Source organism: Oxyura jamaicensis, chromosome 14 (assembly GCF_011077185.1).
Source record: "Oxyura jamaicensis isolate SHBP4307 breed ruddy duck chromosome 14, BPBGC_Ojam_1.0, whole genome shotgun sequence".
NCBI lineage: Eukaryota > Metazoa > Chordata > Aves > Anseriformes > Anatidae > Oxyura > Oxyura jamaicensis.
Genome location: NC_048906.1, coordinates 3,255,686 through 3,271,494, shown reverse-complemented (window position 1 = coordinate 3,271,494; position 15,809 = coordinate 3,255,686). Strand labels below are relative to the sequence as shown.

General features: G+C 39.6%; 1 protein-coding gene across 2 annotated transcripts in view; it reads left to right on the top strand.

The window, feature by feature from the left end:
• The window catches only part of USP22 (ubiquitin specific peptidase 22), a 98,368-nt gene extending 82,632 nt beyond the window's left edge, over positions 1–15,736 (top strand). For both annotated transcript variants that reach the window (XM_035339782.1, XM_035339781.1), the window contains 7 exons: positions 3,612–3,717; positions 5,409–5,567; positions 6,334–6,460; positions 9,270–9,361; positions 10,849–10,911; positions 12,797–12,946; positions 14,796–15,736. In XM_035339782.1, coding sequence (XP_035195673.1) covers positions 3,612–3,717; positions 5,409–5,567; positions 6,334–6,460; positions 9,270–9,361; positions 10,849–10,911; positions 12,797–12,946; positions 14,796–14,838 — 740 coding nt within the window. In that variant the 3' untranslated portion in view covers positions 14,839–15,736. The remainder of the gene's footprint in view (positions 1–3,611; positions 3,718–5,408; positions 5,568–6,333; positions 6,461–9,269; positions 9,362–10,848; positions 10,912–12,796; positions 12,947–14,795) is intronic.
• Positions 15,737–15,809: the final 73 nt, after the last annotated feature.

The window sequence follows — 15,809 nt, the reverse complement described above, 5'->3', positions numbered from 1 at the left end:
CTGAGCTGTGGCATCAAGGCAGGGCATATTCTGAGCATTTACCAGGGCTTCGCTGGCTACTGGAGTGATACGAAATGTGTCTGAATAAAAAGGAATTGAGTCTGTTATGCATATGCATCGCTATTTTTCATTCCAACAGCTGGAGAAGGATGGATTAACTGAAAAGTAGCAGGGGGGGAGCTAAGCTATTAATTGCTCCTTTCACTACCATTCACCAAACTGCACAAGATCTGTTCTTAAAAGCATACTCCAAATAAAAACAAGATTTTTTTGAATCTTGAATTATTTTTCAAGCATTACTACTGAAAATGACTTTTACAATTGTACCTGAATTGCTTGCTATTCCTGTCTCTTGCTGGTTTGATAGTGCTTAAAGTTCTACATTGTTGTTTTACGTTGGCGTTTCTGGTCCTCCTCCCCACAAAAGCTTCGAAATGAGATTCAGAGCTTACTCTACAGTCAGATATTGGCCTCTTCGCCAGAGTAATGCTCAATGTGACAAACAAGTTCTGATTACCAGTGCTGTGGAAGAAATTCAGAGTTCTGATTCTGCAGACTCCCATGACAGTGAGGTTCCAGTCATCCAAGAACGTTGTGTTTTACCATGTGTCTTAGGCATCCTCAGACTAGGAGAAACTAGGACCGCAATTGTTGCTTTCTTACAGAGAGCAAGATTGCACTTAAAAAGTTAATATTCAGCCCAGTGAAACTTAAGCAGCGAAGAGCAGTAGCTATGATGTGCATTTGTACACAAAGATTTGAAAAGCCAAGTTAGAAAAATTGAAGTAACGCTGTATTTTGATGCCAAACTCAGCCGGTATTATCCAATTGCAAAATACACGATGGAAGTTGGTGACAAAACCTTCTTACTATTATTCTTTAACTTGGAGTTTGGTTTTGAAATAATCTGTTTTTACTGTTGATCCTTGTGATTTACCTTTAGAAGTATATCAGATGTGTATACATTTGAGCATAAGTTAATGTGCTTCACTATTGCACAGGCCCGGTAGCAATTTCTGTGTTTCATTTAATTTGAATGCAAGCTTTTATACTCTTTTTTTTTTTTTTGGTCATTTATAATTACATTAATGAGTATATTGATGTATTTTCAAGTTTGGTTTCAGTCTTGTGTTCACAAATTTCTTACAATAAGCTGCTGGTTTTCTAGTAGGAATTGTGAACAGCTTTAAAAATGTAACTATGAAAGTGAAACCTACTTGGTAAGATCGAAATGTTGAAGAGAACCTTAACTTGAGCACAACAACCTAGCAGCTTCCAGTTCTCAGCTGCATAACATACCTCCTCTCAGCATCTGTTACATACTGACAAGTGTGAGTATGTGGTAATCTTACTTTTTTTTCCCCTCCTCTCCAACCAAATGTCATGGGAACTAATGTTGAGTGGGTAATGCCCTTCTGTCTTGCTGTGAACAAGCTTGCAGGATATTCTTCTGAGACCCTCTTGTAACTGATCCTGATCGACTTGTGTAATTGAAAAGGGAGCGTTCATGCTCTCCCGTAGGCAGAAATGGCTGTCCAGCAAAGGTGTCTGGCAGGGATGTCACCCGTGGTCCAGTGAATGTCTCAGGATGCTTCATCTCTGCTTCTGCCCCCTGAAAACAAAACAGAGGGAGGGAATCGATTTGAAATGGTGAGGCTACAGGAATGTAGCAGTAGTGTGTTGTTTCTTTAAAAAGTGGAGCTTTAAAAACAAAGATTAAAAAAAAATATTATTATTTTTAAAAAGTATTTTTTAAAAGCTTATACGTGATCTTTTTGTAAAGCTGAAGAATGGTGCTGTCTCTATACATATGCTCTATTTATTAGCTTAACCCATCATCATAGATCTTCTGAGGATCTTGAGTTCAGTAAGATTTAGCTGTAATTCAGATCAAGAAGTGTCTGAGTCTGAAAACCCCCAACTGAAAGCAGGTATATTTGAAATCTTATTTTGGAGCATTTTGTTCATGAGACATTTTAAGGAAACAATATGCTTTCCTTGGCAATTCAAACACGTTTCTAAAGCAGGCAATTGAGAGCTTTTCTGAGGCATTTAGGATCTAATTGACTCAAGTGGCCAATTGCAGCTTAGTAGGTATCACCTATATCTTTTTTTCCGCATCCAGTATCAGGGGGAACCTTTGTCAGCTTATATAACATCTTCTACAAACGTCTGAAGCTTCATTTGGACAAAATCTCATCCCTTCTTGATATTGCTGCAAGAAGACTCCAGCAAGAGCATCTTATGAGAATAGTGTAGTTTTTTTTTGGTCCTGTGCTTTCAGTTTGTTTTGGTGTTTTTTGACACACTTGAGTAGGAAATAATTATTTTAGAGTAATAACTGTGATTTGAGGAGTCAGCACCTTAGTATTAAATTTCTGAGAGTGAAATATTTACTACTAAGTTAAATATACCAGGAAAGCTGTCAAAATTTAATTGTCTTAGCAGTTTCTATTTTACAGGATATGGGAAGAAACCTGAAAATGTGCTTTACAAAATAATTAGCCGCTGCTGTAAATACTTTGTGTCTGCAACTCTGTTTGCAAAGCAAAACTCATTGCATCTATCCTACCTAAAGAAGTAAAGCATTTCATTTCATGGCAGAAATGAAGGGAAAAGTGTATCACTCCTATTTCACCTATGGGGAGTAGAAGGAGTATGCTTCAACACTGAGATCTGTGTCAGGAAGGTTTTGGTTATTTATTTAATGCTCTGGTTAGTCTCAGAAAGTTGAATTGGCCTAATCTTGGCACTCAAATGCTAAAAATGAATCGCTGCGTTCCTGAGACCCGCAGTGACAGTGTATAATAAGATGGGCATGTGTTCATCGTGCCCCGTGGGAAGTCAGAGGGTTGCCATGTCTCTGAAGAAGCTGGAGGAAGACACAGCACTCACCTTCCCACTCCTGATAAGGACATCTTCCATTTTTTCACTATTGAAAACTTGAACTGACAGTAAACGCTGGAAGAACAGGATGCACACAGCAGGCTGGAGGTTTGTTGGTCTTAACGAAGCTCCTCCTCTTGCTGTACTCTCAGAAGTTTGCCGTGTTAAAATTAAAAAGTAGTATTTGCTGACGTTTTGCCTCTGTGTTCATTTAGGAAAATAATGTGCTATTGAATACTCTGCCTAAGCAGAAATTAGTGCTTCTGTGGTGAAGTGCTGGCCATTTGTGTAGATACAAATGTTGCACGGTGGCCCTCTTAGTGAAGTTTAAATAGGTATTTTCATTAACCATCTTGGCAGCTCCTTCATCCTAGGGGCTGATCTTCATACCACATAGTGCAAAGTAAATCTCTGCAGAGGGAGGCAGGGCTGTGGATTGGAAAGGGGGGGGTTGTTGACTGCTGTTACAGCCTCAAGCTTCACCTCTATAGATAGAGTTAGTTGCATTTGGTCACCTTCTGATTCTCCTCTGTATTTTGCTAGAGGTTCTTTTTGTTTCCTTGGTTTTCTTTGCACAGCGTTTTCAGGATTGTCTGAATTGTCTATGTGAACTTGTAGTCTGTTTATGAGTGTGCATTATAATGAGTTACTGGAGAGGCAGTCCAAGACAAACCACTATTCCCCAGGAAGATTTTTGACTTCTCAGTCTGTTTGCATTCCTCCAGGTGATGATAATGGGAAGAAGGCCAACAACCCCAACCACTGTAACTGCATCATAGACCAAATCTTCACAGGCGGACTGCAGTCTGATGTTACCTGTCAAGTCTGCCAGTAAGTGCTTTTTTTTTTTTTTCCTTTCTAATTCTGTGCTCTGTTTTGAAGCTACACTCTTGAGTGCAGCAGTGTTTTGAATCTTATCTTTCTTGAATAAAATAAATTCCTGCAAGACAGCAACTGTTTAAAGACAACACGAGCTAAATACATTCAATTACTAATTAAAAATAATATATTAAGACATACCCAAAAAAGCTATCTGGAAAGCACCACAGGCTTATAAATGTAAATTTCTTAACTGTGAAGAAGGTTGCCAATTTCCAAGTTTGTGAGAAAAAGACTTCCCAGATCTCTTTGGTTTTGGAAGTGTGCAGTTGCCACGGCATTTGAATAAAGTTCTGATACATAATTGCAGATACATAATTGTATTTTCCTTCAGTTAAGAGCCTTGTGTATTATCAGGAGAGATTTGAAAGAGACTGATGTTATATAATCTCAGGTACCAGAAGGAATATGTCTTACAAGAGTAAGAAAAATTGTATTTGTTGTTCTACTGTGTACTGGAGCAAGCTGACTTCTCTTTCAAGATGTTTGGTGTTGCCATAGTTCAGAAGTTAGAGCTCTTGTGTTGGGTTTTTTGGTCTTGCGTTCTTTATAGTTAGCCTCAGTGTCCTGAAGATGGACTATTGTGCTCTCTTTATTTGAATTTGGTTTTATTCTCAATTTTCTGGAGAGATTTGCAGAAGATTCATTGTAGGAAAAAATACTAAATTCTGTTCTTTGCCTGGTAGAGCCACAGAATCATATCATGATAAAGAGTTTTATGTGTAATGACATCATATTAACATCGAAGCAGTTTTAACAAAACAAGTTTGTTCTGAAAATTCAAAAATTTTGCACATATGGAGATGGAAAAAAATGCAGAATATTGTATGCTTAGTGATATCTTGGAGACAAAGACACAAGTTTTAGAGGAAGAGGGAACTCAACAATGAAAAAGCATAATGACCACAAACAGAAAATATTTCTAAAGTAGAACCCAAAACTAGGTTCCCATTAATATGTAAATGGTAGAAGAAAAGGGATTTGAGTCAGTACAAGATAAAATTTTTAGAAGCTTTCTCCATAGTCTAGCTGATGACTTGTATTCAGCTGTCTTGCAGAGAAATCTGATCGAGAACATGCACTTCTTGATGCAGTTATTCTTTGGCCTCTCAAATTCCAAATGTTGCAAGGGATTCTTCTAAGAACTGCAATGCTTAATTCATTGCAGTATTGTGTAGCAGAAATATTTGGCTCTCTTTTTCTTTAAGTACTTTTAAGCACTATCTTCCATGTCTGAGCAGAGGACCAGCCTTCTGAACTAGCTGGACTGCGTGTCGCTCTTGTAGCCGTTAGCTGGTAGTACGACCAGAACCTCTATCTCCAAGCAACACCCAACCGGTTCACTTGGAGTCACAGGGCTCCAGTAGGTGGGAGAACGTCTTCAACAAACATATTTTTGCATTCGCTATATCAAATACATTTCCTAAAACATATGGCTTTTAAATATGCAGAAAAACAATCAGCTGTGGGAAGACGCTCTGGAGCAACTTATATATATATTTTTGTCATCTTTGAGTGCCCTCTAGGGGTGATGTAAATCCCATAGTTCTTTAAAGTACAGTATCTGGTGTGCACTCTGAAGTGAGAGAATCTGTTCATTTTACTTCCTTTAAATATGTATTAAACTGCTTTCTTTTTCATAGTGGCGTTTCCACAACGATAGACCCATTTTGGGACATCAGTTTGGATTTGCCAGGCTCTTCCACCCCGTTCTGGCCACTGAGTCCAGGGAGTGATGGCAGTGTCGTAAATGGGGAAAGCCATGTATCAGGCACCACCACTCTCACAGACTGCTTGCGAAGGTAATACAATTACAGACAAATACAATTTTGGCGGGGTAAAAAGAATCTGGCTTCATTCTGTTTTCCACAGGTGGCATTGAGCAATGGGAGTAAGTGATGCTTTGTCACGGCATTATCCACAAACAGCATTGTATACATATTTTAGATTTTTGCATAAGACAAAATGAGAAAGATGTAGTAGTTTCAGAGCAACAGTAGGCTTAACAATAAGCAGTCAAACCCAGTTGCCATGTGATGCAATAAGAAAATAAATTTTACACTGCCTGCTGCCAGGCAGTATGGTTTTATATCATTGAAACTTCTAGCATCTCTCTCCATGTCATCTGAGCTTTTGACCCTAGCCCTAGAAGGCTACAAGCAAGAAGAGTGTCCTGCAGACTAGTGTGCAACTTGGCACAGAAATCTGTGTTACTGCTTCATAATTTCCATATCAGTGTTTTTTTGGGTTTGGAAATGAAAGATCTTTGTCTGAAAATTAGCTGTCCAGCTCTAGGACGTGAGCAAACATTTAGCTTCTTTCTCAATTGTTAAAACACTCTGGTGCAATGTGCCCAAGTAGAGCAATGATAGATGTTCAGTTTGGATATCTGAACCATAACACTTTATTATATATATATATTTTTCTGAATTATGACATAAAAGCCATGAGCAATTTCTCTTTTGGTGTCAGTGAGTCACAAGTAAAAGTGGAAGAAGCAATTTCAGCACGTGTGGAAAATAGTCTGATCATGTTGTGCATCCTTTTGTTTTTTATTTTTTAATTCAGGTTTACAAGGCCAGAACATCTAGGAAGCAGTGCCAAAATCAAATGTAGTGGTTGCCATAGCTACCAGGAATCTACCAAACAACTCACTATGAAGAAATTACCCATTGTGGCCTGTTTTCATCTCAAAGTAAGTTCACAGGGAGCAGACAGAGCAGGGAACATACATTCCTCTTTGAGAGGATGAGCTAAATTCCTGGACATATCTTCTGGCTTTGACTGGCTTTTATGATATAAATTAATATAAGGAACAGCTTGCATGCCTAGCTAGATTTTCTATTAAGATATTATTACATTACATATAATGTAGCTTTGCAGTATGTCTCTGGGAACCTAACAAGAATCTAGAAACAAAATGGAAGGTTAGTACCTGAATACCTGAATATATACCTGAATATAGTACCTGAACCAGTGCAAAAACCAATCTTCGGTAACGTTTACTCATACTGCACAGTAACGTTTTTACCCTGCATTTCTACTGGAAGGATACCCCAGAGAAGCTCTGTGTTGAAGGGAAGATATAAAAAAGTTAGCACTTGCAAAGGATTCTTGTATATACCCAACTAATTAACTCCAGATAGTTTTCAGCATTTCCAATCCACGTTATCAGGTGCAATGATGGGAGTTATGTCATAGCTGGTGCCCTCAGATAGTTCAGCCCTGTATGATTTGTGTCTTAAATATAACGAGTGTGACTGTGGTGCAAAGCAGGCATCTATCACAGAAGATGACTGTCATTCCATGTCAAGAGGCAAAGGGTCCTTGAAAAGTGATGCCACAGGCCTTTATGGAGGCAGCCACCATTATAACTTAACTGCATCTTTGATCTGCTTGAACAGATGCAGCCCTCTAATATTTCGAGTGTCTCCTGGGTCAGAATGACAGTCCTCTCATTGCTAGGCAGCAACTGACGGTCACTGTCCTCAGCTCTGACTATGACCAGTGCTTCAAGAAACTGCTGATCTGGTGATACCAGCGTCACATAAGCTACGTAAAGAATAGCAGCATTTTACTTATGGCCATGGTGACTAGAAACATAAAAATCAGCAACCTCTGTGCTGTGCACCAGTGAAGGCTTGCACTGCTTCTCCTTTTCCGGTGGGGAAATCCGTGTGTTGAAAGAACACGCACTCCCACCTTTCGCACCAGAGTCTACTTTTGGTTATTTAATTCTTACATGGTTTCTAGGCTTTGAACGTTGGTAAAACACTTTAATAGTTTTGGAAGTAGGCCTTTGTCTTGTACTTGTCACGGCAAAGTCTGGAGTTTTGCTGTAGCAAACTGGTTGTTTTTCTGGTTTATTTTCCAGTAGTCCTCTAAGCTAGTTCAGTACGTTCATACTGGAAAATCTAATAATGTGCAACCACACTGTCACGGTCTCACTGAGCAAGCCGTGCATTGTACTCAATATACGATTGTAGTTTGGAACTGTTGGATAACATAGCAGCTCCGTTACCAGCGTGGCAGCAATTTCAAAGTTTATTTTCAAAATATGACTTGTACTGAAGCTTGCTAATGAAATAAAGTCTTGAAATGAAAACATGGAATGCCATAGGAAGATCTGTGTTCATGAGAAAGGGCTGATTCTGCTTTCTGCTAGAGAGGGGTATTACAGAGAGAATTCCCAGTCCTGTAACTTAGAGGCCTTTTGAGACTGTTTGGCACAATCACGCCTTCAGATGTTCACCCCATATATGCCAACATCTCCTCGGTTACACCTGGTGTATTAACCAAGGTGATCTGCAGTGTGGTAAGGCAAGACACTAGCCTGACTGGAATAGGCAGAGGCACAGCTCCTTTGTTTTCCTGCTGCTCTTTGTGGTCTTCCTGAAGGATGTTCCTGCATGGCTGACTTTGCTGCCTTTGTATTTTTTTAAGAGAGAGGGAGCGAGTTTTGAGGGTGTTGTCTTTTTTTTTTTTTTTTTTTTTTTTTTCAGTGCAGAGCAGTTGGCAGGATGTGTAGGTGATTTTGCTCTTTGGACAAGGCAATGTGAATATGCTAAACCCCCCTGCTATACTCAGTTCAATATTTGTGTTATGCAGAATGATTGAAGATTTTTTTTTTTTTTTTTCCTAAATGATTGTGTTGTCCCATCCATCCAAAATGCAAATTCAATTTCATGTGTTAAAGTAAAAAAAAAGGAATACAACAGGTAAGAATTAAAGAAGTCTCAGCTTTTCATGTCTGGATCTGTTGCTAGGGAATTGTTATGGCACCACAATTGGAAAATAATTAACTTGAAGTGTAAATAGAGCAGAATTTCTGAGAAATGGGGAGAGAAGCTTCCTTTAAATAGCAACTCATTCATCTCTTTCTGTTATTTGTTCCTTTTACCATTAAATGTTCAATTGACAAGATGAAGAAAGGGTGGTGGGTATTGCAGGCTGCTTTTGGCTGAAGGACGAGGCTTTTTTAATGTCATATTCCATTTTTGCCTTAATTTGAATTGGTATTCCTGTGTAGTCTTGACTTCTGTCATTTGAGATGATTGGATGGGTGGATTAAGTGTGTGAATCCGATAGCTAGAGCTCCGTCACCAGTTCTGTGTGCTAGTGTAGGCAGCAGCCCTGCATTCAAATACTACACGGTACAAATGAATGCTGGTCTGATTAAAGGCTGTGTGTGCTGTCTAAAGTATTTTTTAGTATCAGTTGGGAGTAAATATGTGTGAACAGGTACTAAGGTAAACAATCCAATGAATATTATATTTTTTCCTCCACAAATTGTGACTTATTTTCCTAGTAAAAATTGTGTTTTATCATTTACCTGGGGGATCCCAGACCAAGTAGTTGGTAGAAGAAAATCTGGGGGTGTCCCTAGCTGCTGACGGCAAGTACGCTTTCATGTCATTGCACCTAAGCTTAGAACACTTATAACAGGCTAAATTTTCTATCTATCTCAAAAAACAACAACAAAATTTCTTCCACTTTGTCTCCAGCGGTTTGAACACTCAGCCAAACTGAGGCGAAAGATCACTACGTATGTCTCGTTTCCGCTGGAGCTGGACATGACACCATTCATGGCTTCCAGGTGTGTACCAAGTTCAAAATCCCCAAAGACCTGGACAGAACTGTTTACCAGTTCCATAAATGTGCAGCATGAAACATGGAACATCCTTGAATCAAGGTTATAGAACAGTATGTATAATGGTACTTCTCCTGTAAGCTTCTCCTTGAAATGTGCATCTTTTCTAAACTAATTTGAGATACATTATTGAGTTCTGTGTGCCAGAAAGGGCTTGATATTTAAACCTTTTTTTTATTAATGTGTGTTATGTTTCTGGTTGCATGTTAAACTTGTAGATTCAGATCCATCGTGCCTTCAGATTTTAAAGGTCTGTGCTTTGAGCATCACCTGAATGCACACCCACCGGGTCACCTCGTGTTACTAGGCAGACTAGACATTAAACTAGTGTCCAACCTAGTAATTCTGAGGTTGTAAAATTCCTTCCTCTCTATTCCTGTGCACATATAAAACTGTTCTTTGTTTGTTTTGTTTTGTACATTCAACTTCTGTTTAAAGAACGCTGCCAGAAAAGCACATAGTCCAAGTTAAAATAGGTTAAAATTTCTATTTGGCATTTAAACAAACAGTAAGACTTCTCCCACCTCTCAGGTTTGGGAAAGACATAACATTTATATTAAAAGTACTGTTATAAAAGGAACTTGATCAGCTCAGTTAAACAAGTATCTATCAGGTATTCCCTTCAACTATACAAGAAGGTATTTGGATTTAATTTGTATTTGAAGCAATGCAGAAAGCTCCAAAACGTGGCATCTCGTAACACGGGGGCTCTATTTGAGGCTAAAATTGTAAAAGTAATTTCAAACATTTTTTTTTCTCCCTGGAGAAAAGCAGATGCTTCTGCCAGTAGAGAAAGGAGAGCCCTGCAGCTCTGTTAAATAGTGTTATATTAAGAATATATGGTTTATTCCAGTGTATTCTGGAGATTTTGAGACTTTTCTGTTCCTCTGTGGTGAATTCTCCCTGGATAGAACAGGCTCTGCTGATGAAAGGTATCAAGCATAATGGAATATAGACGGGATAATCAGGAGGCATAGCTCAGTAATCTGAATTTCATCGCCTATGAAATCAACAGCATAATCCTATTGCTGCTGTCAAAACACAAAATAAATTTACAAGTCAGAGCCAGGATGATTGACCCATCAGAGGATAAGGGATTGATGTAATTAGGTATTTTTGCAGGTTTAAAATACAAATCGTTTCTTAACCTTTTTTAAAGCTTTTTGGATAGAGCATCTGACGTAAACAGATCTGTATTTGCAGCTCCAAAGCCTTGACCGGCAGGAGCAATGCTGCTTCCTATGCATTGCTGCAAGAACAAATAAAGCATCTTTTAGCATCCTAATCAGCAGCCCTTCTCTGCTGCTAAGCAGCATTGTGCTTTTGAATTAGGACCTGGATTCAGCTAACGGGCTGTGTCGTGTAAAACCTCTTTCCTCGGTTTGGGAAGCCACTGCTTTAAGTGACTGGATTTTTGTGTGTGTGTGTTGCAGTAAAGAGAGCAGAATGAACGGGCAATACCAGCAGCCGACGGATAGTCTAAACAATGATAATAAGTAAGTGGTACATTCCGTGACTCCTATTGTGAAAGGTAGTTGGCTTCTAGAAGGAGATATGCAGGCTGCTGTATATCCTGCAGTGCGAAGTGCGTTGCCATGTTTGACAGCACAGTAAGTCTGAACTGTTGCAAAATAAAGCTTCGTTTGCTCTGATTGCATACCCTGTCGTGGTTCTGTGGCAGCTAGCTGGCTAATCTGAAGATGGTAACCCCAGCAATCGGTCTGTGGACAAAATTAAAAGCTATGGTTCCGGTATTAAAAGGGATGGGTGTTTCCTTTAAATAATCCAATTTCTATTGCAATGGCAAAGGAGGTTCCAGAGGATTGAAAGTAAGTCCCTGTTAGATGACCCCAGTAATTGTGGGGTCTGTTGGGCAGGCACGAATTCCAGTCAGAGTAACAGAGAGGCTGGCACATGACTTGCTCAAGAATTTAAAGGAGAGTAATTCAGAGTAATTCAGAGCTTTATGGAAAAAGAGATGGTCACACAGACTTCTTGTTTAATTAAGGTTACAAGTTTGGTTGCTGCAGTCATATGTTAATGTTGTGTATTTAAATTCCTCAAGGCATTTCATTTGCACTAAAAGTTTCATTAAGAAACTGGAATCACAGAATGGATTGAGAAACAGCCACCTAGGTCTTAGCACAGTTGTCATAGAAGCAGATACCAATCAGGTGTGCAACCTGTGCTCCTGTAGGGATTGACTCGTGAGATGTCTAGTGTTTAATAACTGCTAGCAAAGAGCCGAAAGAAAACGAAATCGATCACTGCTGAGGTTTGCGCACAACATAGGCTGAAGCAGTTGTTAATGCAGAAAAAGATGAGGTAATTAGGTAACAGCAGAGATGTCTGAGTTGTTCAGTGGGCTGGATGCCAGTAAACAGCTGGGACAGTCCTAGAATCCGGCATCTAGGACTGAAGTGTTGTCCAGCCTAATAACATTTCCATCTGGGAAGAGGGTGACTCTTACACGTGTGTGGCTCTGTAGGCAGTCAGCTGAATTAAGAGCCTTGTTGTGGCACCACTGTGTCAAACGAGCTCTGTGGTTTTTGAAGATAAGTAGGACAATATCAAGGGAGATTAGAGAGATTATTTTACCATGGTGTAGCTGTGTTTGCATCCAGGTTGGGGGATAGCATTTTAAAAAGAGGCAAAGATTGAAGAACGTTACAAAAAGAGCCGCAAATATAACTGGGAACAAAATCTTACCTTTGAACAAAAAAATGAAGGACTTCAGTCTTTCCTTTTAAAGAAAAAAGTTGAAGCTACCTTAGTATATCGGTACCTTTCTTTCGGGCAGAGATGTCTGGTAGTTTTCAGGTTAGCAAACAAATGCACAGCAACATCTGATAGCTGGAAGTTGAGGCTGGAAATACTCCCTACTTCAAAATAATTACAGACTTCCCAGATTAAGGACAATTACTCAGTACAGCAGTTTATCACTGGAAATATTTAAGGTTAGCTATACTTAAGATTACCTCCTTCCCTAGCCCTCAAATGCTTTTTTTCTGGTTCACTAGAGTAGCTAGTTCACTAGAGGGAAAGAGGAGGTCAGACTAGATAATCAGTGGTCCTCTACAGGAATGCATCAAGATCAATCTATTTTAGAAGAAAGATCTTCAGTAACTAGTATTAGTGAAGCTGATGGCTGTCATCAGACTGGAATGTTACAGTAATGGCAAGACAGGGAAAGAAAATATATTTTTTTCCCTGTGCAAGGGTGCCCCATTTCCAGTCAGTGTTAAGAGCTGGTGTTTTATTGATGGATCTGATCCCTTACCATTCCTGTATGTGCTTATGAACACAAGCTTTTGCCTCTTTAAAATGTCATTTATTTTTCCCCTTTTGATCCACGTATTGATTAACTCTCTTCTGTACCAGGTATTCCTTGTTTGCAGTAGTTAATCACCAGGGAACCTTGGAGAGCGGGCACTATACCAGCTTCATCCGGCAGCACAAGGACCAGTGGTTCAAGTGTGATGATGCCATTATCACCAAGGCTAGCATTAAGGATGTACTAGACAGTGAAGGGTAAGTTACGAACTGAAAAGGGAAAAGGAAGGAAAATTGTCCTTTGGGTTTTTTTTACTTAGAGGTGAGAGACCCTGTAACCTCTGAGAAGACTTAATTACTCTCTTTGAATATGTGATGATTCTCTGTGTATGTACGGTGCTTCAGAATGTTGCTTTCTAGCAGTGAACTGGTTTAAGGAAGAAACGGGGAAGGACAAGGGAGCATCAGCTCACGCAGCAGTGTTTGTAACGGGTGCTCGTGTCCAAACTCTGGCTTGCTAATGGAGGGGAATCTGAAAACCAAGCGAGATGGTCACCCAGTGTAGGAGCAGGGCTATTTGAGTATTCATCTCCTTGACACAGTCTGAACTTTGCATAACCTTTGGGTTATTTTGAGTGTAAAAGATTTGAGGAAAAGCCATTAAGAAAATAGTACGAGGCAGAGTTGTAAGGCTATATGGGAGGCAGGCATAGAACACGGGCTGTTTCTTAGTTCATGTATTTAAACTGATTACAGGTTGACATGATTTCAGATGCTTGCATTAGACGAGCAGTGGGAGCGCAGAGCAGTTTGCAAGGGAAGCATCTTGGTGTTTCTCATTTGAGGGAGGCACTGGGGATTGGTATATATTTCAAGGCTAAGGTAACTTAAAAACTGAAGTCTTCATTTTGGCATTTTCAACTGTGGAAAGATAAGCCTGCTTTGTTTTTGCTTTAATTATTCATGACATTTCCATTGATTTCTGCAGGCACAGATGTTCAGCTTGCAATTTTTAAAGCAGATTTTGCCATCTTTTCCTTTTTTTGAACTTCAACTGGGAAGTGCAAAATTTCTCCTACGATACCTGAATTTTAGTCTTAAATGACTTGACTAAAGTAGCTCGTGCTTTGAGGTCAGGAGAAGGAATAAGCTTTTCTTCAGTAACAACTGGCTAGCTTTGGACCTGGGATGGGGTATGACGGAGAAGAAACCGCCATATGCAAGGAGGAGAGGATATGCAACTGCTGCACATCGGTCTCAGTAAAGCCTAGTTTGATCTCTGATCCATTTTCCCTGGTTCAGATTAAGGCTGACACTGAGTAGATCTGCACTGTGCGAGGGAAGCTCTGTAGGGCTGGAAACGGAACAATAATTGGAAAGTCTAAAAATTATGCTGAAGCTTTTTAACAGAGTCATGCAGTGACCCTGTCAGTGTGTGGTGTGGAAAGGGTACGTAGAGATCACTCTGCTTCCCTCTACGTGAAACTGCTTGAGGGCTGGGCGCTGTTATGTAGCAGTACACACACGGTAATTAAGGACAGGAAGAGTTTCATCTTGTTAAAACACCAGATTTGAGTACAGATTGAGACATTAGGCATATGAGTTGTGTTTGATTGGGACACACGAGTTGTCACCCATGTGCCTGGTTCTTCATTTTGTTTCTGTCAGCGTAAATGGCAGACAGTCTGCAGTAATCCTAAATGTCTGATCTGTGGTTATAGGAGTCTAAAGCAACAGGTTGCATCTTAAAGCCACCACGGTTGTGTTTTGTGTCGTGGTAGTGTTAAATGGATGCTGCCTGTCTGGACATCAACACAGTCCAGTCTTGCAGAGCTTCCAGGATCTAAGTAGATTGTACAGCAAGAGGGGTTTGACTGCTTGATGGACAAATGTACCGTTTCCTGAGTTACTGGTAAAATTATTTCAGCTGGCTTCCCTCCTTCTCTTCCATGGTTACTGTAGAGAACTGGCATGTCCCTGGAATTGCTTCAAATTGAAAAGAAAAACAAAATTAATAGTCCTCATTTTTCACAATTGCATCAATGGAAATACTGATCTGCTATGATGCACAGCAGAAAGCTGAAACTGTACCTCTGCTTTCTTGCAGATATTTGCTGTTCTATCACAAACAGTTCCTGGAGTATGAATAGCCTTATCCAGCAGCTTGTCAGATATAAACAAGGAAGAAAATAAGCAAGCCTTCTGAATCGACACACAAACCTACCTGAAATGAAAAGACCCATTAAAAAACAACTAGCACTGAGCTGTAACAGGACCTACTTGACACTGGCTCAAAGCCTGGCGGAGTAAGAAATGAACAATGTCCAACGTGTATGCAGTCCCGCAAGGACAGAAAGGGGGAAAAAGAGGCTACAGTCAGTCACTTAACAGAGGAAATATAAAATGAAAGGAATGCTCTGGGTGGGGGAAATGGGAGCAGAGGAGTCCAGGCACTGGTACATCTATGTTCCTCCAAAATGTGTGTGGGAAGGCAAGGGGGTGTACCCTCATCTCCATAAAGCATCTTCTTCATTGGTGCTTCAGCTCCAACGACCAATCATATAACAGTTAAAATTAAAAATCCAAGCCCATTTTTTATGCATATGGGTCTGAAAGCAGTAGAGTGGAGGAGGATGGGATGACACAACTAAAGGACTTTGCAAGTATCTTTTTATTTGTGAATTTTAGTTATTAAATAAATACATTAAGAAACTATTAGGCTCTTTTTTTTCCACCAAATAAAAGAAATCCTGGATTGTGGAACTGAAGCTACAGTACAGACAGGTTTTCAAGCATGCCTGCTTGCACAGGTAATGTTCAATGCCATCGGACTGCTCGTCAAAAGCATCAGCACAGATTCTTTTCTGTTTTGAGCCCTTTTTTTTGTTTTGTTTTCTATAAATAGCTATTTTCTTAATTTTTTTCCTTTATTCCCTTTTTTCACGAGAATGAGATTCATTAATGCAACCATCAGTAAAAATGAATGAATTGGCGTGTTTATACTGTAAGAGTGGTCTTGGTTCTTTTTTTAAATCATGTGAAGAAGTTTGAATTTCTCAGAATCGCTTGTTTTGTTGTTGCTGGTTTGGGTTGTTGTTTTTTCCCCGTTGCCTTCCAAAGG